The sequence below is a fragment of the Rhinolophus sinicus genome, linkage group LG07 (assembly GCF_036562045.2).
Source record: "Rhinolophus sinicus isolate RSC01 linkage group LG07, ASM3656204v1, whole genome shotgun sequence".
In the NCBI taxonomy this organism is placed as follows: Eukaryota; Metazoa; Chordata; class Mammalia; order Chiroptera; family Rhinolophidae; genus Rhinolophus; species Rhinolophus sinicus.
The window spans coordinates 24,123,444-24,148,614 of NC_133757.1; the positions used below are offsets into that span (position 1 = coordinate 24,123,444).

Genomic DNA, 25,171 nt, shown 5'->3' on the forward strand with positions numbered 1-25,171 from the left:
GAAGAAAACTTTGGTGATTTCACATATGTCAGGATGGGATTTGGAAACTTTAAGACGCTATGAGACCATGTTTGAGTTCTGGTTTATTTTACTGTGCTTCCTTTAGTCAGTTGTTATGTACTTACCTTTCAGAAATACCATTGGGGTTCTTAAGAGAAAAAAATAATATTTTTTAATTGTAAAATTATAGTGCCAGCCTGGTGGTTCAGGTGGTTGGAGCACCATGCTCCTAACGCTGAGGTTGCTGGTTCGATTCCCACTTGGGCCAGTGAACTGCGCTAAGATTATGAACAATAGCTCTCCCTGGAGCTGGGCTGCTGTGAGCAGCCGGAGGTTGGCGTGAGCTGCCGTGAGCGGCCAGTGGCCATCTTGAGTGGCTGGCAGCTGGTGAGAGCTGCCGTGAGCCCCTGTGAGCAGCTGACCAATGACTGGGGACCAACTGCCTCAGCCGGGGGAGCACAAGGCTCATAATACCAGCATGGGCCAGGGAGCTGTGTCCTACACAACTAGACTGAGAAACAACGGCTTGAACCAGAGTGGGGTTGGGGGGGGTGAGCGGAATAAAAGGGAAAAAAAATATTATAAAATATATACATGTATGTGTATGCAGAGCAGGCAGTATAGCTTAGGGGATAAGGGTTCTGACGTCCCTAGATTTAAATCCAACTTCACAACTTAACAGCTGTGACTTTGGGCTAGTTAAGTTCTCTCAGCCTCAGTTTCCTTATCTACAAAATGAGGATTATAATACCTACCCTGGGGTAGTTGTGAGTATTAAATGAGGTTATGCATGTAAAGATCTGGCACGAGGTAGCTATTTTTGTTATTCTTAGCCTGGGATTCCTGGAGGTCATAAGTATACTTCGGGGAACCTTGTTTCCCAATAATTGTGTGACGTTTTGTGTACATTTTTCTATGGAGATTCTACCTGGAATCAGAGCCACCAGTGGTTCTTCCAGCAGGTGTCACCCTTTCTCCTTTTCCTGAAGCCTGTCTGCTTGTCCTGTACTGTTACCTGTATTTTGAGTTATAAACTCATCAACAAGGCTGTCTCCTAGAAGGAGCAATGCAGGTGGTCAGGGCCACTAACTTGTCCTAAAAAATAAGAGCGAGAAAGCGAGAGAGAGAACAACAAAAACAAAATGAGAGTATAACAAGGAAAAGACAGAGAAAAAGGAGAGAAAAAAACTTAGTAAGAGTCATGAAATATCACTGCATAACGCATAATCCCCTTTGCCTATAACCTCATGTATCTAGGTGACCTCCCTACCCCCCAAAAAGACCAATAAAAAATAAAGACAAATAAAAATGATATTACCAGTCAAAGCACTTGTGTCCTAAATTTGCAATGCCGTGTGAGATACCAGGATTACGGTTCTGACACGGCTCAGATGGAAACCTAAGTAAAATCATGGTCCGTCTGCGTAAAGCACGTAGTCCCATACGCGTTAGGATTCGGTGAGAAACCTGATACCCATGGTCAGACTGTGATATTCAGATTCTAAGAAGATTTGCATTCATTCTTATCATCTTATTCCTAATGCATTTCTTATTCTAATAAACAAATCCAGCCAGGAGAAGTAAGCAGTGTGGTGGCTGGGAATAATTGTACATGAGTGAAAGGCTCGGGCTGACTAAGAGTCACCACACTTCCTACTTTTCTGTCCTCGAAATTGGGTCACTGTTTACTGGGAGTTCCTCCTGTTGTTGTTTCAGAAGTCTAGAAATAACCATGAGGTAGCCTCCATGCCTAAGGAATCCCCTAGGATGCCAGGGACGCAGCTGCGTGACTCGATGATGAAAGTGACAGATGTGTGCAGAAAAACCTCAGTAACACAGCTGTAAAATAAGGGCGTTAAACAAAATTATCTCTAAAGTGCTTTTCAGGGTTTAAATAGTGATTTTTTTTTAAAAAAATTCAGCTTTGTATAGGAATAACCAACAGAATGACAGTGTGCCAGGTAGTAAAGCTTATCAAAACAGTCACCCAGCTGAAAATAGGAGAACAGAGCCTATTTAAAGTGTTTCATGGAGATCTGGCACAAGGGAAATATTGTAATTCTACAACGTTAACTCCAGTTCATTTCAAAGCCATGGAGTGGGAGTTCTGACACGTTTTGATTCTTCTTATTCACAAGAGGCCTATTGTGTCTGAACAGTAGCCATGTCTCCAGTGAGTCCCTCTGTGGTCCTGGTGAAATGGCCTTAGAGCAAGTGGGGGGAAAATCATTGTGATTCTTAGGACCCCAAGCTCTGACCGAAGGACACTGAATCATAAAAGAATATAGAAATATAGGACCAAGTCCCTATTTTTCAGGAATATCTAAGCAAAACAATATGCAATCAGTATTGGGTGCCTACTACTAAGTGCAAAATTTTACATTAGGTGCTGTATAATGGATTAAAATACAAGTGTCAAAATTAATGATATAAGCAATATGTTCAGTAGTCAACAGATGGCCAAGATGAATGTGGGCTTCCAAGATTTTTTAGAGAAGCATTCTTGGGTTTCAGATGGAGAGGTTTGTATGGGAGACGATGAAAGTCCCCTGGTGTGGAATAGGGTCTCATAGGTGAGATAAGATTGGCTAGCTGGGGGTGGGGGCCCGGGAGATCATCCCTGTATAGGAATGCCAAGTTGCATTGAGGTGAAAACATAAGAATAGCCTTGTGGTAGCTTAGTAAGTAAACCTCTTTAGAGAGTGTCCAAAGCAAACTTGCTTTTTATATATTGCAGGTAGTATGAAAAGGATTATTAGAGAAGAAGTAGGAAGTGCCAGTAGGAAGGAGCCATGATGCCTCATGGTAAAAGTTTGAGCAGGGAAAGGATATGATAAAATTGGTATAGTTACAATCTTAAGCATGAATCATTTGGTAGACTAGAAGAGACAGTGTCTAAGGGCAAGATCTGTAAGAGTGATGATGGGAGTTGGACTAGGGTGGTAGCAAAGAGCAGGTAATGAATGGAATAAATATTTTGAAATAAGAAAATAGAGAAAAAAGGAAGTTAGCAGCATGGAGCTAGTTTGGAGGGAAGATATAATTCATTTATTTGGGAGTTGGAGTTGAAGAATAGTTGTCATTAACAAATGGACCATGAGTACTTGCTGTGTGAAAGGCATTGTACCAGGATCTTGAAATACAAAAGAGAAACGGTACCTGCCAATAAAGAATCTATTATATAATTCACTTGGTGGGAAGATAGGACAGACTTAATTTTTTTTTAATCAAAAGCATGTAAGTTGATACCCTAAGCGATAATCCAGTTTTGAAATATACTTGACTATAAAATGACTCATGATTTTACTACGTGCTTTGCTCTTCTGGTTTTATTTTACTTGAGCCAGTTGCATTGAATTCCTTGATCATCTCTACTCATAAAAGGAAAGTTGACGTAGGTGTCTTGTAAGAGGAAAGTTTAGATAAGATTAAAACTGATGATCTACAAAATGAATAGTTCATAATCAGATAATTAAAAGTTTGTTATAAAACAGTTTATTGCACCCTTTGGGATTCTGCTCGTGGCCCATATGAGAGATAGGCTTCTGAGATGAGCGCGACTTGGGCTGCGTGTAGAGCGTTCTGGCTTTAAGTGAACAGAAAGAACTAAAGGATTTGCCAAAAGACTACCCCTTGAGCCCCAGTGAAGATGAGGGGGACAGTGATGGAAAGCGAACGCATCAAAAGCTTCTGGAAGCAGTCAGTTCCTTTGATGGAAAGAATAGGCGGAAATTAGCTGAGAGATCTGAGGCTAGTCCGATAGTGTCAGAGTGACACTGTCACTTTTGAAGGATCAGGAGAAATGCTAGTCCTTTCAGATGTACTTGAACCTGTTAAAACAGAGAAGTAGCATTCAGTAAAACCTCACACGTCCCCTCCAAATGGGATCCCATCATTCTGAAGAAATGGCAAAGGAAGCAGCTGTTTTTTCCCCTGAAGAAGGAGCGGTCAACCTTTTCTCCCATTTGAACATGTGCTCAGCGGCTAAAAGGCAAGAACTTCCCTGGAGCAGGAAATTTTTAACCGCCTCCATACGAACGAGCAGCCAGTGACAGCCCCTTTACTGAGTCTCGGAGAAAAGGCCTTTCTCACATCCATGAGCCTGGAAGAGGCTAAGATGCGCCAAGGAGAGCTTCAGCGGGCCCCGGCCCCGCAGTCCTACTATGAGGCCGGGGCTCATAGAGGAAAGAAAATCAAAAGCAAAAAGTATCACAAAGTTTTGAAGAAAGGGAAGGCCAACAAAGCCCTAAGAGAGTTTGAGAAGCTACAGAAGGTCAATCCTGCTGCAACACTGGAAGAACTGGAAGAACTTGAAAAAGCCACAATGATGAAGCAAATGAGCCTTAAGCACCAGAACCATAAGTGCCAAAGTCAAAGGCAGTTATGGCCAGATACTACCTGGAGGCTTGCCAGGCTCTGCAGAACAGTTGGCCAGGGACAAAAAACTGACGCAGAAACTCCAGGTGGCTTCCAGGAGTGAAGAGGAGGGAGGTATGGTGGAAGAGGGCGACTTCTTTGTCCCTGATGCGGTGAATGAAGCACAGGTGACTGCAGATGGACTGAACCCCTGGACGGTCAGGAATCACTCTGCTGATGCAAAGGAGGCCGAAATCCAGAAGGACCCTGAACAATTTCCAGAGCCCGTGGCCGACGAGGCTTCTGAAAGTGAGGAGAAGAAAAACCAGTGGCAGAGGAAGAAATTTTGTTGAAAGAATTTGAGGAAAGGCGATCACTTAGGAAAAAATCTGGGCTCAACCAGGACACTGAGCCAGTGGGCAGACAAGAAATAAAAGATTCTAGCAGCCAGGAGGTGCCGTCCAAATTGAGAGCACTGTCTCAGAAATGCAACAAGGAAAACCATCAGTCCAGGAAGCAAAATGTGAGTTCAGTGAGGACAGTTCTGCCAGTCCAGAAAGAGGGGCCTGCCGGGGAAGAAGAAGAGCCCTTGTTGTTGTTTATATATATAAAGAATTGTCCTGTTCATTTAAAAAAATAATAATAATAATGAGCTTCCCAGACCTGCTGAAGGGCAGCAGTTGGAGAGGAACCCAGATAATCAGCCTGGTGCCCCCAGGGAGAAAAGGAAGGAGCAAATGATTGACCTACAGAACATCCTAACCACAGAATCTCCTTCCGTGAAGTCTTTGGCAGTCCCCACGACCACAGAGGAGTTGGAAGGTGAACAGTAGAGCGATCAAAAGCAAATGATAAAGGAGGCTTTTGCTGGGGATGATGTCATCAGAGACCTCTTGAAAGAGAAGAAGTTTCTCATTAAAGGCCCTGAAGGTCAAGAAAAGGCAAGAATTTGCCAAATGTGATTATCAACGAGAAGTGAAATATCCATGCAGCAGCCCTTCGGTTGCTTTTGTATCCATTCACCCACCATCACCAATTTGAAAGGACCATCCAGATCCCTATAGGATCTACATGGAACACCTAGAGGGCCTTCCAAAAGCTGACTGCGCCCAAGGCGGTCACCAAGCTAGGCCATATCATTAAGCCTGTAAAAGCAGAGGATATGGGCTACCGATCTTCCTCAAGGTCGTACCTCTCTGTCATACAGAGGAATCCAAAACTGCTCTCCATACGTCACAAAAAACAGCTCAAGAAAAACTAAAGACTGAGTTGCTGACGGAGTGATATCTCAGCTCCCAGTACCAGGAGCCCCAACTGCTCCTCATTGGCTTGATTTTGCTGAGCTGCAGGATCAATTCCAAAACTGGCTTAGCACACTATGGGTATAGTTAAGCCACATTTTAGAAATAAAGGCTTTTTTTTATCTATTAAAAAAATCTATTGCAAAACTATAAAGTAATTTTTTAACTGGAGTGAATCTTTTAAGTCTGAACTTTATTTTTTAAAAAAGCAATCTTGGACCAGGAGCCATTTCAGAAGTGAGAAGATTTTCTTTTTATCAACCTCGACTTCTTTTTTGAGTATGGAGAATGCAAAAGGCAACAAACGGAACTCCTCAAAGAAGTCGAAGGAGAAAAAAAAAGACTTGCAAATTCCAACCTGTCTCAGAAGCTGAAGAGAAACACCAGGCTGTTGGTGAACCAAGAACAAAAAGAAACTCAGGGAAGGGAACCAAACGAAAAAGGTCCATGAAAGAGGATGAAGCTTCCTATCCACAAAAGATGGCACAAGACAATAAAAGAATAAGACTTCGGAAGAACATACCAATTCCTCCGTTGCCCTCTAAACTGTCACCCGTAAACCTGCTTCACCGAGACATCGTGAGGGCCTGGTGCCAGCAATTGAATCTGGGCACCAAAGGCTTAAAATTGGAAGCATGTAGGCGACTCTGTGAACATGCTTACCCTCATCAAAAGGATATTCCCATCCCACCTGCAGAGGCCAAGACCTTGACCACATCACAAAGAAAATTAAAGATGGGAAAGTGGGAAATGACTCTGGAAAGTTCTGATCCTTCTAAAGTGACTGCTCCCCCTGAGGAAGGGATGCCTGCCCTTGAAGGACTGGACAAGGTGTCAGGTGGTGTGTGGTCCATGGGCGAAATCTCCCTGCACGTAAAGAGGGTTGGGTCCAGCTACAGTGTTATGCTGGGCAAACTGGGTTCCTGAAAAACATGGGACAGTGTGTGCACCCTTCTTGCTACCTGCTAGCAAATTTCCACCCCCGTTCCTGGAGGACAATATGTTGTGCCCCAAATGTGTTCAGAGGAATAAGGTATTGATGAAAAGCCTTCAATGAGACTACAATGCCAGGAAAAAGGATACAACTATGATTCTAATTAATCATAGAAAGGCGACTACTATCAACTCCATGATGCCGCTGACCTCTGAACTCCAGGCTGCTCCACACCCTCCATGCTTTCTGCTTAGAAGAGAATGCACAGGCTGGTGGGGTGCAGCTGTTACCCTCAGACTCCCAACAGTGACTGCTGCTTCGTCTGTCCGGATACAGAGTCTTAGTTTTTAAAGTGGAAAAGTATTTCACAAATTGTCATTCATTGTGATTAATAAGATGCAAAAGTCGATACTACCAAATGATTATCCTTCTGAAATAGAAGTGACCTCTGCAGCTCTTTAAAGTGGGAACTTGAGCATTGTAAAGGGGTTGAGTGAAACAATACTGCACTCACATGCTGGATTCCCCGCCTCAGAATTCTGTCTTTCTGGGGTCTGCTGCCTTCTTAGTTCAAACTCGACTGTTTTAAGACAAAGGGAATGCTGTTATTCTCTCCACTCCCCAAAACATGTTCTTAATATACAACACAACATTTTTCGAAATTTTCTTAACTTGAATTTCTGTGATGTGTCTCTGGGATAAAAACACAGGTACTTTGTCATTGTTATTTCCATTTGTAATTGTTTTGTACATTTTTACTGATTAAAAATGTTCAAGTCTACTTCTAAATCATAAATACATATGTTTAAAATGTATATATAAATTCATCTATTTAGGAAACTTGTGTGCAAATAAATGTTAATAGTATTAAGCAAAAAAAAAAAATTTGAACTTTAATTTCATTTTTTTTCTAAAAACACTGTGCCCCGTCCTTTCTTTGCCTCAACTTCTTCAACAATAAGACAGATGCTAACTGTTCACCTTACATTATTTTATGAAGATAACCTGAAACACCAATATTGGACCTATAGGTTATTTTTAAAAACAAAGTGCTGATTACTAGAACATTCTTTTAAGATTTTATTATGATGTCTTTTCAGGATAGTTCAAGAAGACCTCGAGAAAATAAATAGTTTATTGTCTGCACCCTGCACCCACCTCTACAAGAGATTTCTTTCTTTGTTCCATATTGGATATTGAATATAATTTAGTGTGACACATTAGATTCATCTATTCAAAGGACTGTAGTGGACATGAATACTGTATTTTGCCGTGTATAATGCGCACTTTTTTTGCCCAAATTTGTGAGGGAAAATAAGGATGTACCTTATACATGGGTAGTACTAATTCCTTAGCTATATAAATGTTTTTAATTATTTTATTTATGCTTATGAATTAAAATAGTGTAACTCTAGAAATCAATAATGATACCCATATGCAAAATAATACCCTGGAATATGATAATCGGTTTTGTTGAACTTACAACGAGCAACGATGAAGAGTTCTTGGCCTTCTATAATGTGTAAATATCGTAAACTTGTTACCAGTACATAAAATTTCTTGTACCTCTTATCTGTTCTTGTGTTTGTAATTATTTGTTACATAAAATTTCTTGTACCATAATGTTAAAAAATAAATGCTGAAATTCCTTTATAATACAAAAAACAAGTACAGTGGTACCTCGGTTTTCGAATAATCCGTTCCGGAAGACCGTTCGAGTTCTGAAACATTGGAAAACCAAGGCTCGGTTTTCCATAGAAAGTAGTGCACTCAGCGGAAGCTGTGTGACATGTTCGACTTCCCAGACGTGTTCGAAAGCCGAAGCATTTACTTCCTGGTTTATGGTGTTCATAAACCGAAATGTTCGTCAACGGAGACGTTAAAAAACCGAGGTACTACTGTACCTAAATGTAAACAAATAAAAATTTGAATTGGAATATTAAACCGAAAGTTTTTTTCCCTGAAAGTTTGGGCCAAAAACGTGGGTGCATGTTATACACGGGAGCACATTATATATGGCAAAATATGGTATATTCTTTATCATTTATAAACTAATCCAATGGCACAGGCTGTGAGATCATTGTTTATGTTGGCATTTCTCATTTTTGATCTTGAGATACCTTTATACTCTTAAAAGTTATTGAGACCTGAAAGGGCTCTTACTTATGTATATCTATTGATATTTATCATATTAGGTATAAAAACTGAAAAATTTAAAAAATATTTATCAATTCATTTTTTAAAACCCATTACATATTTACATAAATAGCACATTTTGATGAAAAACAGCTAGTTTTCTAAACAAAGAACATTTGGTTCTCACAACATTGGTTTACGTTTTTGCAAATCTATTTAATTTTGGTTTAATAGAAGAAAGCTGGATTCTCATATCTGTATCTGTTTTCAATCTGCTGTGATATGTTGTTTTGACTGAAGTATATTAAGAAAACATGGTAGTTTTGACCTTACAGACCCTCTGAAAGGATCTTGGGGAGGCCTCCCTGCCCCCGCCCCATACACACACCAACAGGTTCCTGTGGACCACACTTTGAAAACCACTGGTTTACAGGAATGTTCAGTATATTGTCACTAAATTGTCAAGAGTGTTCATACCCTTCAAACTGTAGTGGCATATTTCCTGGAATTTGATAGATGTTTAAAACGCTGAGTTGCACTATTACAATAATATTCTTCTGGAGTGCTAACTGAGGACACTGTCTTTGCTTCTCTTCCTCTAGGTGACCTAGTGATTCTTGATGGCGCTCCTACTGCCGGCTGGGTGCTGGGCCGAAGCTGCTGGGGTGCCCGGGGCTTCTTCCCATCCTCCTGTGTTCGGGAGCTCTGCCTCTCCTCACAGAGCCGGCAGTGGCACTCACAGAGTACCCTGCTCCAGATTCCTGACTATTCCATGGGACAAGCCCGGGCACTGATGGGGCTTTCTGCTCAGCTGGATGAGGAGCTGGACTTCAGAGAAGGGGATGTAATTACCATCATCGGAGTTCCTGAGCCGGGCTGGTTTGAAGGGGAACTAGAGGGTCGAAGAGGCATTTTTCCAGAAGGTTTTGTAGAGCTTTTGGGGCCTCTGAGGACTGTGGATGAGTCAATAAGTTCTGGAGATCGCAATGACTGCATTATTAATGGTGAAGTCGATACCCCTACAGGAGAAGAAGAGAGGGGCCCAGAAGAGGAGGATGAGCAACCAGGGACCTACGGAATTGCTCTGTACAGATTCCAAGCCCTGGAGCCGAATGAGTTGGATTTTGAGGTAGGCGATAAAATCCGGATTCTGGGGACCCTGGAAGATGGCTGGCTGGAAGGATCACTGAAGGGCAGGACAGGCATCTTTCCTTACCGGTTCGTAAAGTTATGTCCTGCAACAAGGTTGGAGGAAACCGTGGACCTGCCACAAGCAAGCAGCCTTACCGCGGTCTCTGAAACATCTTTGGAATGCTCAGAGAACTCCTTAGTAGTGGAGGGAAAAGGACATGAATCTCATGAGTATAAAGCAGAGAAGTCCCACTGTGTTATTTCTGAAACATCCACTTCTTCCCCGGATCATCTGACCTCTGAGTGTGAAGTAAACAAAGTCTCTCATCGGGATGAGGGCACCTTTGGAGAGCCCCCAAGAAGCCCAGGCATGGGGCACGAACAGCCTCTTGCCAAAGACTCTTTCATGAAGGATCCTTCCCAGGTAGTCAATGGTGTTTCCTCCCAACCCCATGTATCTTTTCATCCCCAATTGCAGAAAAAACAGTATTATTCTAGAGCAGGAGGGAGCCACCCAAGCTCAGAGCAGTTCTCTGACCCTGCTCCTCTAGAAGCAAGGACTAGAGACTATTCCAGCCTACCTTCCAGAAGGACATACTCCCAGCCGAAAACCCTTAAGAAGCCAGTGTCTCCTCTTCACAGCAGCCTTTCTCTTTCAGCCCCTGGGGTGGTCAGACCTAGTCAGTTGAGCCCTCAGCTCCAGGGCATGGCAAGATGTGCTAAACAGCACCATACACCCAAAGAAAAAAGTGCTTCCTGCTTTTGTTCTGCCTCGGAGAGATCGGAGATGAAGCCTGGTCTCCAAGACAAGGCGCCCTCCATGGAAGCAGTGGCACTTCCCCAGGGAGAGGGCAACATTGACCTGGATTTGAAGTTGACACAACAGCTGATAGAGTTTGAGAAGAGCTTGTCAGGGCCTGGCACAGAAACAGATAAAATTTTACACCACTTTTCAATCATGGACTTTAGCTCTGAGAAGGATATTGTTCGGGGTTCCTCAAAGCTCATCTCCCAACAGGAGCTGCCTGAGAGGAGAAAAGCCCTAAGGCCACCGCCACCCCGTCCCTGTATGTCAGTGTCCCCTTCTTCCCATTTGCTGGTGGACCGGAGCCTGAAACCCGAACCACCCTTGGCAGTGCGACCCTCTCGCCCAGCTCCCCTGCCTCCCTCGGCACAGCAGAGAATGAATGTGGTACCCTCCAAGCTCCCAACCTCTAACCATCCTAGCTGTGAGACCCTAGAAAAGGAGGCCCCTGAGAGTATGGAAAAAACTTGGGACCAAACTTCTCAGTATCCCTTAGTATTGGCGAGGATTCAGGAAGTGGAACAAGACTTGGAAATGTATAGCAGAGCTCAAGAAGAGCTAAACTTAATGCTACAGGAGAAGCAAGAGGAACCATTAAGGGCAGAGACCCTTGAGAATCTTGAGTTTTATGAGATCAACATCGAAAGTTTGAATATGGAACTCCAGCAACTTAGAGGTAAGTGATGAGCAAATAATATTCTTGTTTCTTGACACCCATAAGTCCGAGTAACAGCCTACCTATGATTTTTAGGGATATGTTACCATCTTTGATCGACAATTAAAGAATGGTTTGCTTTTTCATTACCTAATTTCTTAATCTATCACCACAGTTAGTCTGCTCTGTCTTGATGTGTCCTACGGCCATTGTGGCCTCCTGACTTTGTTTGCTCAGGTAAAGAAGCTCAAACCTCAGTGGCATTTATACGTCCCACACTGCTGTGGCAGTCGTGCAGACGGGAAGTCCCCAGATTTAACTTTCTTTACCCAGACTCTGCTAAGGACTGAAGACTTCCAGGCTAAGAGCCATGAGAAAACTGCATCTTCTATCTTTGTGGTTGTAATGATGAGCGGGGGAAAGAAGGAGGAGGGACATGTGCTAGAATGGGGCTAATTAATTTATTTTGCAATATCTAATAGCAACAGACAAAGGCAATTCATAGAATATGCTAACGTCAGAAAGTAAAGGTGGTTAAGACTAAACTATATACATTGATAACAATGTCATGTCAAAGGAATATACATACATATAAGTTTAAGAGATTCCAACATATGTTTACTACTGATCAAAAATCACTTGGCTAAATACACAAATAACATCAGTAAGGAGTACCCAAAAGCAGTAACAAGCTCTATAGGATAGTAACTATTACAGTAGATGTCAAAAGCTCACCAAACTGGGGGAGAACAGCGCTGGAAAAGTCATAAATCAAAACCTTGTCAGGTCTGTAGCTGAGAGAAACGCAGGCATCTCCCACACCGCTGCTTGTTAGTTCCCAAGAATGCTGCTGCTGTTGTCATTGTTGTTAGAAATCAAGGCGTCTTCTGATGCTATAAGCTGCAAGCTGCATGTAAGTTTTCGAGGTGTTAACAATCTGAACAATGTTGTTGTCGTTGTTGTTAGAAGTTAGGACGTCTTCTGATGTTGTAAGCTGCATGGTATGTACAAATTTTCTAGATGCTAACAAGTTCTCAACAAGGCTAACCATGGGGAACCACACTGGAGAGGCCGGGAACCAGCCAGCCCTCACCAGGTTCATGGCTGGAAGTCAGGACGTCCCCTGGTGGTGTAAGCTGCATGTTGCTGGAAGTCTTCAAAATGTTAGAATGATGAGAAATCACCAATGACAAATGACCAAATGACGAAATAATAATAATTATCACACTGCCAACTGAGGTCTGTCTTACATATATATCTTTTCCAAAAATGTACCTTAGAGCCATGCTCTTTGTTCCTGCCTCCCCCTCCGGGAATGGCCAGTTCCAGGAGGGTCTGGCAGTTACTGATATGAATGTTGCCCATCCGACCGAAGGGCCAGTTCATCTGGATAAGCAATAGCTATTGTTCTTGCTTGGGACCATCGGCCCAAGGTCTTCTAAAGCCTGGCAACGTGCTTGTCATGTCGTCCTGATATAACTTAGCTACTTCTTTACTTCATCTGTTGATGTGGGCGAAACAGACAGAACAAAGATGGAATTATCTCAACCCCTGATCTAGAATTTCTTTAACCAACTAAGCTAGCCATCAGCTCACAACACGGACAGAATAACAAGCATCATCTCCCATCTCTCCTACTCGAGAGAATGAGACCAAACAGAGAAACAACCTCATCTCATATCTCTCCTGCTCGGGAGAATGAGACCAAAGGGGGAATTACTCAATCCTTGATCCCAGCACAGAAATCACCTCACATCCAGGAACAGATAAAAGCTAATAGAGAAAAGCTCACATCAACCAATGAAGGCAGATTTTCTTCAACATCTTCCCTACAGTGGTCCAGAGACTACATCTCAGTAATAATAGCTAATATTTATTAACTTATTATTAGCCATTGTTATCATTTGCTTACACAAAGACTTTTCACAGCCACCCTGAAGGTAATTCATATGGCTACTTTATAGGAGAGGAAACTGACTTGTAGAGATTAAATAACTTGCCAAAGGAGCATGGGTTTGAGCTCATGTTTTCAACTACTCCAGGTTACTGCTTCCTATCTTGCATATTCAAAAATTCAAATTCTGTCCCTTAATTTGGGGGTGACCAGCCTCTGGAGCATTCATTTGTATTCACCAGGCTATCAGGAGAAATAATTTACAAAGTAGGAAGAGTTAAGAGAGTGAGGCAACAGCAGTTGGTCTAGGGCCCAAGCGAACACTACTGCATGCCACAATGGCATGTGTGCCAGAGAGCTCTGAACCTACATGTCACCAGCAGAGTGGCTAAGAAAAAGTAAATTGTGGGTCTAGAAATTGCAGGATACTAATGAGATAAAAGCAGGAGAATGGTGGCTCAGAGAGACTGGATCAAAATGGCACACCCAGTATACATACCTACTTCCCTTGTCCTTTCGCTCTCTAAAAGTGAATAAAAAGACATAACACAAAATTCCAATAAGAAAGGATTACCAGAAATCCAGAAATCAAGTAATTTTCTGAAAAATGGAAAGCAGATGGTATTACTGAAAGAGGAAGCCTTTATCTAAAATATGCTCAGGAGAGGACTGCTATGTATGTGGGCGCAGCTCTGAGGGAACGCCAAACTCAGAGGCGTGGAAGTAGGAGGGGGTCCTAGAGCGGGTTCAGTGAGATGAACTGGGGACTGGCTAAGCCGCTGGGCCTCTGGGCCTCTGGGTCACTTGCACCAAACAGGAGCAGCAGCATTTCCCTCGAGGTAAAGCACGGAGATGAGTGCTTGGACATGTCCTCCAAGAGGTGTTCATTTAACATGAGTACCTGAACTCTTGGGGGAATGCCAGATACCTTGGTGATTGCAGAGTGCCTTGAAAAGAATTCTAAGGGAACTCTGGCTCAGCGCTGCATCCCCAAAGCCATAGCAAGCCCCAGAATCTCCATCGTCTTCTGTACCTACAAGTTTCAAGATAGAAACTCTTCTTGCTTTAGATATACAGGTGGCAGAACAAAAGGCTGCCAAATTCCAGGTAGCAAGAATTTCTCAGTAATGATAGTTTTTAAAATTAATAGTGTTCCACAGAAATGTGGTCTTCTATCTTTAAGAACACCATGCCATGTTTTTAAATGGATATGTGGATTAATGGACTGGTACAAAATGATGAAATCAGTATTCTTTTTTATTCACCTGGTCGTCTATATATCAGGACTAATTTAACAATTCAGTCAATGTTCTAACTATGTGTTTTGTAATTCTAAAAGTTTTACTACCATGAAAAACCTACACCTACAGTAGATGGGTAGCGTCTTACTCAGGAAGACTTTATTTGAATCCACCAAATACAGCATTGGCTATGTTAATATTGACTTGATTGATTGTCAGTGGGTGTATTTTTATATCCATTGCTAATATGAAATTACTTATTTCTTGCAATCACTGACAATGCCTCTTAAGATCATCTTTTTCTGTCTTCATCAAAAGTATATCCAACATTATAAGCAGTTTCTTGAAAGAGGAGGAAATTAATCAGTTTAAGCACCAAGACTCTATCCCTCCAATTGAGTTCTGTACAATCTCTAACCTTAAAGTTTAAGGCCTAAGACTTAAAGAGCTTTCGGTACAGCGTTTATCTAATTCTGACTGATATTATTTTCAGTTGTTTGTATGCCTCCTGATGAAAATTTAACCCTACTGAGAAGGTGGATACTGTGTTATTAGTCAGTGTCTCATTTCCCATACACCTGGTGTAGTGTTCTACAGGCGGTAGACTCATTAAATAATCGATGCATTGAATTTGGTTTAAGTGAATTCAATTGAATTGAAGTTGCCTTCCCTACCTTCCAGAGCTTTCAAAGATCTCCTACTTTTGTTGTTACTTTGAACTTGGACTACTACTGGAGACTGTCAGAGCAGAGATGTCAGTGAGACACAGTTAATGGGTAGCAAAATTGTCCAGTTCTGTGCTGGACCCAAAATGAGATTCATTATTGTAGCTATTGCTTCTTATTCTTCTCCTTCTCCTCCTCCTCCTCCTCCTCCTCCTTTTTAAATAAGAAAATGTATGGGCATACACCTAGCTATGCTTATCACATTGTAGACATTTAATAGGAGTTTGAAAAATTAGAAGAAAATATAATTAAGAAGTACTTCTAATTTCAAGCCTTAAGTATAAGTATGAATCTAGTTAGAGCAACAGGGAATGCACTGAATGAATTAAATTTAAGTATCTGATGATATACAGATGTCCATGCTAGTTCACACCTAAATATAAATAGCATTTATACCATTCTTCATATTGCTCCTTCTTAAGACTCTTTAATTATAAAGTCATGAGGACTCATTTTCTAGAAGCTCTACTTTTTTTTTTTTCAAATCTGATGTTACCTTTTATAGTTTCCTGTTTCCTGAAGGTATCTTTCAGCTTGTTTTTTATTTTCTTTACATACGGTAAGAATAGTTGTTTTATAGTCTGTGTGTAATAATTCTAAGATATTAAGTTTTAGTGGGACTATTTTTGATGTCACATTGTTCTCACTAGTGTAGTCTAGACTCCTATATGTCTAGTTATCTTTTACTGTGTGCTAGTCATGGTATTTAGAAAATTTTAAAACCTGAGAGGAAGGCACCTGATTCCAGAGAGGATTTGCATTTGTTTCTGTCATTTGTGGTCAGCTATTTCCAAATTTCTGAAGGATAGTAATCTTTAGGATTCAGGAACAAGAAATTGGAATTCCTGGTAATTCCTAAAATTAAAAATTATTTTGCAGTTTTTTAAAAAACCCTTCATTTACATGTTCTTAAATAATAATAGTTATAATAATAGTCAATAGTGAATAATTTTCCTGTGTTAGGATTATACTAAAAGTTTCAGAGATTTTATATATGTGTATATGAGAAATACATATATGAAATATAGTCATAGCTTACTATGAACCAAAATATTATGACAAGATTACATATTTTAAGTGTTCTGTGCCTAATAGTAGACTTTTAAAACATTTTTTACTTTCTACTTTAAAATAATTTTAGATTTATAACAAAGTTACAAGAACAGTAGAGTTCCCATATACTCAGCTTCTCCTAACCCTAACTTCTTACATAACTATAAAATATCAAAATCAGAAAATTAACATAATAGACATTTGATAATATAAAACATTTAAAGAAGGGAACATTAAGACAAAATGTTAAATAAAAATCATTTTTTTAATTACAAAATAAAACCACAAGTATTTAGTATTTAAAAATTATTCTTAAACTACAATGTTAAGTACACAAAGCATTAGTTGCCCTATCTTTGTTTTGTGACTAATATTTCAGATATAGAAAAAAGTTTGCATTTTGCATGGATGTTGGTTGAATTGCTCAGACTGTATCCAAAAGCATCTTCAGGTGGGGCTGTTAGGGCACGTGATTCTTCACGTAAGCTCTTTTTATTTTATTTTTAACAATGAAAATATTTTGTCTACTTTTTCTGATTTTGGTTTCGTCATTGAAATTGATACTGTTTTTGCTGATTCAAGTTTTAGACAATAAATTTGTGACAGTATTCACATCTTCTGTTTGCATTTATTCTGTTAAAATATTTACAAAGAGCTGTAACATATAGCAAATAATAAACCCTGGAATACACTGGGCAAACATTTGTGGGTAAAATTCAAATAATGGAACACTTGTCTCTCTGAGCAAGATTTAACAACACTACACAGAATCATGTGTCAGAACCGCCAATTTAAGGACTTATTTTGCTTCTAAAACTTGATATTTCTTGGACCATCATTTGTAAGATTTGTGTAAAATATACTGTGGAAATAGCTTATTAATATTTTATTTGCAAGAATGACTCACTGTTAACAACACACACACACACACACACCATAGCAACAGCTACAAACGAAACTAACTGATTAGATTTTGATTATGTCTCTCTTGTGTACTCTTGTCCTGGTGAACCTTAATCTTTTACTTTGTGTGTCAGTATTTTCTGCTCTTGTTTTCAACTTGACATGGGTGGATTCCTTTAAACTAGTAAAATCTCTACATTTATTGTTAAGTTTTATTCTCGCAGGAGTATTAATAGTATTTTCTCCTGGTGTCCAGATTTCTCAGCTGATTTTTCTTAGGATTCGGAAACACATGAATTCCCCCAAGAAATGCTGAAAAGGAATTCCCACATGGAAACACCAGTCATTTTCAGTCCAGTTCCACCTTAAACTAATTTCAAGGATTAAAGGTCCTTGGATGACCAAGGACCCCAGCTGTAATTTTGCAAGAGGGCTGGTCCAATTCCGATGTTTACCCTCCAAAGTCCTTTGGAATCTTAGCTTATTACATAAAAGGTCTCCTCTTAGACTCCTCACCTTGCAGCTCTGGCTTTGAGTTTTGGGCCCCTTCTTCCCAGAAGGCCATTGAAACGCAAGTCAAGTAGCAAGTTCTGTTTTCTGGAACTCAGAAGCACCCTGGGGCAATGCAGTTTTTGTGGTTATTTACCTCTCTGGGTTCTAGTTTTTCTTTTGGTTTTGCCCTGTACGTTACCATCTTGTCAGTGTATTTAAGATTTTTTTTTTTATATTTCCTCTAACTTTTTAAGCTATTTATTTATTTCTGTAAGAGGGTTGGTCTAAATAACCTAAACTTCAATTATTGGAAATAGAAAATATTAGTAGTTTTAGATAAGCCAGGGTTTGGCTCTGAGAATTAGGAGTTTTAAATTTGGAATTATTATGTAGAGTCAGGGTAGAATATTAGCAGGCATTTAGGGTCATAGTGTGTTGGGGAATGAAATATCACTTTGCAGGCTTCAGGATGGTACTTGGGCCATCCGCTCATCCATCCAGCAAACATTCGCTGAGTTTTACCGCGTGCCAGGCACTGTGCTGAGAGCTGGGGTGTACCCCTGTACTAGACATAGATATGCTCTCTGCCTTCAAGGAGCTTCTGGTCAAATGAGACGCTAATTAATAAGTTACGGTCCATATCTTAAACACAGAACCTTCAAATTTGGTAAACAGGTTGACTTCTAAAGCAGTGGGAACACTCAGGGTTAGTCCGCAGACTTTCGGATTTCCCAGTACAAGTTACTTTTGGAAACCCTTTTTAGGACTACATACTACCCTAAGAGAAGCTCATTTTAGCATGTCATAGTCCTTTTCTGTCATAGGAGAAGTTCACATGCCAGGCTCTGACAAATACTCAGGTTGTGCATTCATTTCTTTACTTAGCAAGTATTTCTTGAGTATATACTATGAGTCGGGCACTGGCTAGACATTGGTAATAAAAAGGACGTAGTCATTGGTAGGCATAGCTTCATTCATATTTGTGTAGCTCTAGTGCTCGTATGGATATTGACCTCTATATTTCATCACACAGTCGTCTTGCTGCCTTTGAATCATGGCCATAGTTACTTCTGGTGTGGGCCAGGGCTCTATTGTTCTAAACCAGTGGATGGTAAACTGCAGAGTGAGTCAGCCTCTTCTGCGTCAGGAAACTTGCCCCTAAACTTATCTCTTCCCTTTAAGGGAATGCCAAGAGGAGGGTTGAACAGAGACTCTCAAGGTAATTTTCAAGGTATTTTAAATGACGATTGCAAATCAAATCATAATATGTTTTTCAGGAAAGTAACATTTTCAGCAAGATACTGGGTAGGCTCTAAGTAAGGAAGGCCCACTAAAGAGAGCCATTAGGCTAACCAGTTGGGAAATTACTGATATAGAACAATAACATCTTTATACTAAAGCAGTATGCAATATTCAAGACACATTATAAATTTTGAAAATGTGGTTTTTTTATATACAGAAGCAAGTTGTTATTCTGAAGACTCCTTGGAATGCTTCAGGTTTACGAATTCTTTCTCAAACTAGTAAAAGATAATAAATAGCCAAATAGCCAAATCATTTTGTGGTCATTCAAGATAAAGGTTTATGTAAAAGAAATAATAATCTTCCTTCTAGTTTGTCAGTACATGAGGAAAAAGCAAGTATCCTCAACTGTAACATCTGGTTTGGGGTGTTGTCTTGGTGAAAATTAGCTCAGTTACTTCTAATGGACTTTATTTTGGTATAAAACAGCAACATAGTCAGAAGCCATTATTCAGCTGTTAATTCCAGACAGAAACTAGTTTTCCTTTTAGGATAGGAGATGGGCTTAATGTATGCCAAGAAGTGTAGCTTGGAATGGTTAACTTAGTTATAATTAACCTGTGAATCACTGTTCCTTGTAGAATGGCTTTGCGAATACGAGTATTTCCTTACCCTCAGCTCCAGACAAAGGGGTGGAGAGACTGGAGCAGATCCAGGGACTTCCAAGTATTGGTTTCAGATTTCACTGAGGCTTTGCAGTAGGTAAGTGAAAGGACCTATCTCTTGCTGGCATGGGACCCCTCAGCCACAAGCATTCATGCCACCACGCCTCTATCTGAGTGTGCTGCTTCCTTCCACCGTTCACGTCACCAAATGTAGCGAGACCCAAAAAACTAAGAACTCTGGGGCAGTCATTTAGTCAACAAATACTACTGAGCTCCTACTATATTCCAGGCAGTGTTCTGGAGTTACAGCAGTGATCTCTGCCCTCATGAGGAGAGAGAAACAAGACGTAAAAATATGAGTATGTATTAGAAGGCAAAAAATCTGTGGAATTGGGGAAGACCTCACTGAAAAGTGACATTTGAGTGAAGAGCTGAATGATTGTAGAGAGCCAGCCAAGCCATTTTGGGGGCCATGACTTGTTCCAGGAAGATAGAACAGCAAGTACAAAAGTGTGCCTGTTGCTTGAAGACTAGCAAGGAAGCCAGTTCAGCTAGAGCAAAGGCGTGGGCTTTGTAGTACACCATGTCGGGTCTGACAAGAAGCCATGGGCAGCTTTTGAGCAGGGCTGTGATATGATCTGACAACTTTACAGTCACTCTGGCTGCAGTGCTGTGAATGGACAGGAGAGACACAAGGACAGAGGCAGAGAAACCACTTAGGGGGCTGCTGCAGTGACCCAAGCAAGAGATGATGGCAGCTTGGTCCAGGATGGTAGAGTAGAGATGATGGGAAGTACTCAGTTCTAGGGATGTTTTGGATTACAGCCAGTAGGACTTGCTGGTATTGGATTAGATATAAGGTATCAGAGAAAAAGAAGAGTCAAGGATGCCCCTGAGGATGAACTGCAAGGATTAGAGCTGCCAATAATTTCTCAATTGATAGTGAAGACTGCAGGAGAGATGCTGGTTGGTGGGGCAGGTGGGGAAGGGCAGAGGTTAACAGCTCATTTTTGGTTATGTTGAGTCGCCCCTAAGACATCCAGGTGGAGGTACTGATTAGACAGTTTGATGTACAGGCCAGAGTTCAGGGAAGAGGTTAGGGCTGGAGACATAAATTTGGGACCAATAAATTTGGACAGCACTCAGACATTAGTCAAAGCCATGACATTTAGTGAGATTACTTAAAAAAAAAAAAAAAAAAAGTATGAGAATAAGAGAAGAGGTCCAGGGACTGAGCCTCACCGTGCACTGTCTGGAAGATAGGAACTGAAAGAGTAGGGCAGTGGCAGTAATTATAACTAACTGAACACTTATTATTTATTGCCAGTGTGCTAGGTACTTTTATACACTTTTCCTAATCCCCCAAATTGCCCACATTTGACAGATGAGAAAACTGAGGTATGTCCAAAGCCTCACAGTTAGTAAGTGTTTCAGAAGCAGGTCTCTTTCCCTGCAGGGACTTACGTACTTCTTCACTGTGCCACACTGTTGTGTTAGCATGTTTTGACCTAAAGAGGGACTGCTCGATCTCTGAGACTGCGTGCTAGGAAGCAAAACTTGAAAAAAAAGCAGATAGATCTACACGTGCTCAAGGAAGAGAGATCTCAACTGCCTCTTGCCAGCTTACTTCCAAAATAACATAGGCCACTCGTATTTCTTAGTACTCTCAGCCGTTGAAGCTATTTGTGAGATTACAAATATCCATGGATTTAAGAGTGTGTATGTATGCGTTGTATGGTTTTATTAGGTTGGTGCAAAAGTCATTGCGGTTTTTGCAATTATTTTTAACCTTTTAAAACACAATTACTTCTGCACCAACCTAATAAGCTATTTAATCCTTCTTCACAGATATACTTTTGATTGCTAGGTTATCATGAAGTTACTCAATTTTCCAAAATGTTTACCCATACCCATTCTGCTAGTAACATCCCCAAGCTGCTGAGTTTCAACTTTTCTATTTGAACCCTCACTTAACTCATATTTATAACCCTTTTAATTCATCCTAAGGTTTAAACTCTAAAACATCCTAAATGCTTCTCACAGCCCTGTTCCATTTAGAACATTTATATCCTTGAGAGGATATGAGGTTTCTCCCTAAATACCTCTTATTTTCCTATATTCTAGTCTGTTTCCTCTACAGTGCTCTCAGATTCTTTGTTTCTGCCTTCCCTTCTCCCCGTCACTCGTCTCTTTTCCTTAGTGCTTACTCTCTTCCTCTATTGAAGCCCTCACCTTTAGATCTTAGGTATCTTTCTTCTTCCTTATTTCCAGACCCTCTTCCCACACAGACAGACCCTGTAGCAGCATCCACATCTAGGAGTAAGTTTAGCCGTAAGGATGGGTCATCTTTTCAATTCCTAATTAGCCCTTAGGCTGAGAGGCAGCTGTATTGAATAGGCGTGGATTCATGAGTGATATCACTATTTCCTGAATGCCTACTATGTGCCAGGTAATTGGGTATTGAGAGAAGCCCTGAGGCATGCCAGTGTTTAGGAGGATGGAAGATGAGGGAGATGAGCTAGCAAAGGACAAGGAGCAGCCCGTCAAGTGAAAGAAGCTTCAAGAAAGAAAGTGGTGGTGTCAAAAAGCAACTAACAGGCCAAGTAAGTGAAAGTCTCAGAACTGACCTTTGGATTCAGTGATCCTGTCAGGAGCGTTTTCAGTAAAGTGATGATGAAGAGACAAAAGCTTTCTTGGCGTCCGTCCACTTTAATAGGAGGGAAGGCCGAGTGTGCAGGTGCAGAAGCAGGTAGGGTGGCAGATTCAATAGTGAAGAGATGAAACAAGTTTAGAGAGCTTAAGTAACTTCCCCGAGATTATGCAGCTAGTAAGTGGCAAAGTCAGGATTCCAACCAGGGCTAACAAAGCAGGTGCTCTTGACCTAAGCTGCACTGCCTCTGCCTAGCATCTAACGTGCCAGATAAGTGCTGTGAGCATCAGCTCATCGAACACCTACTGTGCACCCCCTGTACAGAGCTATGTTGGAGACTGGAAGATACGTTAGACATGGTCCTTGCCCTCAGGAGCTTGCAGTATAATAAAAGGAAAACACAAGTATAGTGCACTCGTGTGCCACGTAACATTTTGGTCAGTGACAGACCACATAAATGATGGTGACCTCGTAAGATTATAATGGAGCTGAAAAGTTCTTACCGCCTAGTGAACTTCATAACACCAAGCATTACTGTTTTGTGCTGGTCTCAGTCTGTCACTATTAATACTGTTGACTCAAAAATGCCTGGGGGCACTCACCTGGGCCCTAGTGAGCTTTCCAAGACAGGTCCCTTTCCTAAACCAGTGTCATGACTGGACAGACCCTTGTGGTTTTTATTATGATTGCAAGACACCCTTCAGCAATAACCATTAGAAACATTGAAGAAAAAAAGTTTCTTACTTACAGGCCCTAGAAGGTACAATGCACACCAGTGGGGACATGGAGAGGTCGAGGGTAGAGAGAGTGCGTGGGCGTGGGATTTGCAGGCTCACTCTTTATTAGTGAATTTAAAACCAGAGTGGGAATTTAAAGTGCAGGAAGAGAAAAAAACACACCAGTGGTCCAAACCGTCAGTTATCAAATCAACCTAGATCTCTAAAACAGAGGCGCCTCAGTGGGGGAGGCGCCCGGCTCTTTATCTAGTCCTGTGGCTGGCCTTGTGTTTATTGGAGATTCCTTGAAAGATGCCTCTTTGAAGTGGATGCCTCAGCAATCAAAGCTTAAGTCGGGTACTTGCATTACAAAAAGAATAGCCCACTGTCAGGGCTTCCACTGCAGTTACTCACGTGTTTGTGGTGATGCTGAGGTAAACAAGCCCACTGGGCTGCGTCGTCTACAAGCATAGCACGTACAGTTACCTTAGTAGGCCGTAGCATCTCGGTATGTGTGAGTGCGCTCTGTGCTGTTCGTACAAGGACGACATCGCATCATGATGCGTTTCTCAGAACTTGTCCGTCATTAAGCGGCGCATGACTGTAAAGTAACATAGGTAAGATGAAAGAGATATTTGCACAATGCTCTGGAAAATAGCAAGAATTCTGGGAATCAGTGTCTTTGGGGCAGAGCCTCAGGAAGTGAGGAGGATTGATCTTCAGACTGGAGGCAGGACATGAGCATGTGAAGGGGGAGAAACTTCCTTCTACCCTCAAGGTTCTCGGCTGGTCTAATAATCAAATAGACATGAGGCAGATTAGCAAGAAGAAATAACCAAATTTAATACATAACATATGTATGGGAACCCCACATACATGAGAGAGTCAAAGACAAAAGGGAACATGTATGTGAGACGTCCTGAGCTAGGGAAGAGGTAAGGATGGGGGCTTCAAAGGATAAGAGCAGATGTTTAGTAAATAGAGGTTTGTCCTGTTCTACTGACAAGTCAAAAGAGGTTATCGCTGATAATCTCCCAGTATAAGCAAGGCTCTGAATTCAAGTTCTTCCAGGTAGTCAAGGGAGGAGCAGAAGTTTCTCCTGAGCCCTCAGCCTAAGTTGCCTCTTGCTCAAAACAATCTGCGTATCGCAGAGGCACATCTTCCAGTGCCTAGCTCTGAAGCCCCACAGGCGGTTACAGAGACGTTAACAAAAGTTTAGGAAATTACTTGTCCTTGCTCGTTTTACTGTCTCCTCCCTTTTCTTCCTTAACCTTTCCTCTACCTTCTCCTTCTTTTCTCTCTCCGTCCACAACTTGCTGCCCCATCTTCTCTTTTAGCATTGTTTGCAGCAGGATTTCTATCTACTCTGGGAGTCTCATAGATAATCGTTATTGCTGAACACCCACTCTCTGGTAATAAACAGCAAACATCAGGGGTGGAGTGCTGCTTTAGGACTTTTGAAAGGAGCCAGGGGAGTGTTTCTGTTGTGTCAAGTGAAAGGGAATGCTGAAGATCTACCTCCAAGGTTGAATTTCACCAGTAATACTGGGATTGAGAAAAGTAGCAGTTCTTCTCTCCTTTCTCTTAGGCCACATTTCTTTGCACACAGATATATCATGTGAAAATCGCAGCCCATTTACAGCTTTTGATTCATTCTGGGTTATTGCAATATGGAGGTAGAGCTGAGGCAACTTGCATCTTTATGCAGACTCTACCTTTAATGCCCTACAGGCAGTAGGACTTAGAAAAGGAGAGGAGCCCTCATATTATAACCAGCTATTAACTCGCCACTTATCCAAAGATGATTTCTTTTCCCGTAACTTCCACTGGATCATTTTATAACTAGCACCTTTCTTACCTATAATGAATCCTCTCTCTTTCTCTCTTCTCATGGTTGATTTACTAGGTGTGTTTCTTATCACGATAGCTTTATCACAGGTATAAAGTTGCTAAAGGAAACTGTTTTCCATAACAACTAGGGAAAGATTCTAAGTAAGAAAAACCATAAAATTTTAGATTCAAAATAGCAGCAAAACCATCAGCTTCCTTATTTCACAGAAGAAAACCGACAGCCAGAGAAGTCAGACATAGCTACAAACTGTTTGTTACCGTGTTTCTCCGAAAATAAGACCTAGCTGGACAGTCAGCTCTAAGGCGTCTTTTGGAGTAAAAATTATACAGGACCGGTATAATATAATATAATATAATATAATACAATACCGGGTCTTATATTAATTTTTGTTCCAAAAGGCGCATTGGAGCTGATTGTCCG

The 25,171-nt window shown here is 41.2% G+C and overlaps 1 protein-coding gene and 2 pseudogenes across 2 annotated transcripts in view; all 3 read left to right on the forward strand.

Moving 5' to 3' along the window:
* DNMBP (dynamin binding protein) overlaps positions 1 to 25,171 on the forward strand; it is a 91,541-nt gene that overhangs the window by 27,029 nt on the left and 39,341 nt on the right. For both annotated transcript variants that reach the window (XM_019724879.2, XM_074339226.1), the window contains exon 4: positions 9,330 to 11,339. In XM_019724879.2, coding sequence (XP_019580438.2) covers positions 9,330 to 11,339 — 2,010 coding nt within the window. The remainder of the gene's footprint in view (positions 1 to 9,329; positions 11,340 to 25,171) is intronic.
* Positions 2,466 to 5,665, forward strand: LOC109443855 (U3 small nucleolar RNA-associated protein 14 homolog A; annotated as a pseudogene).
* Positions 5,824 to 7,214, forward strand: LOC141572793 (developmental pluripotency-associated protein 4 pseudogene; annotated as a pseudogene).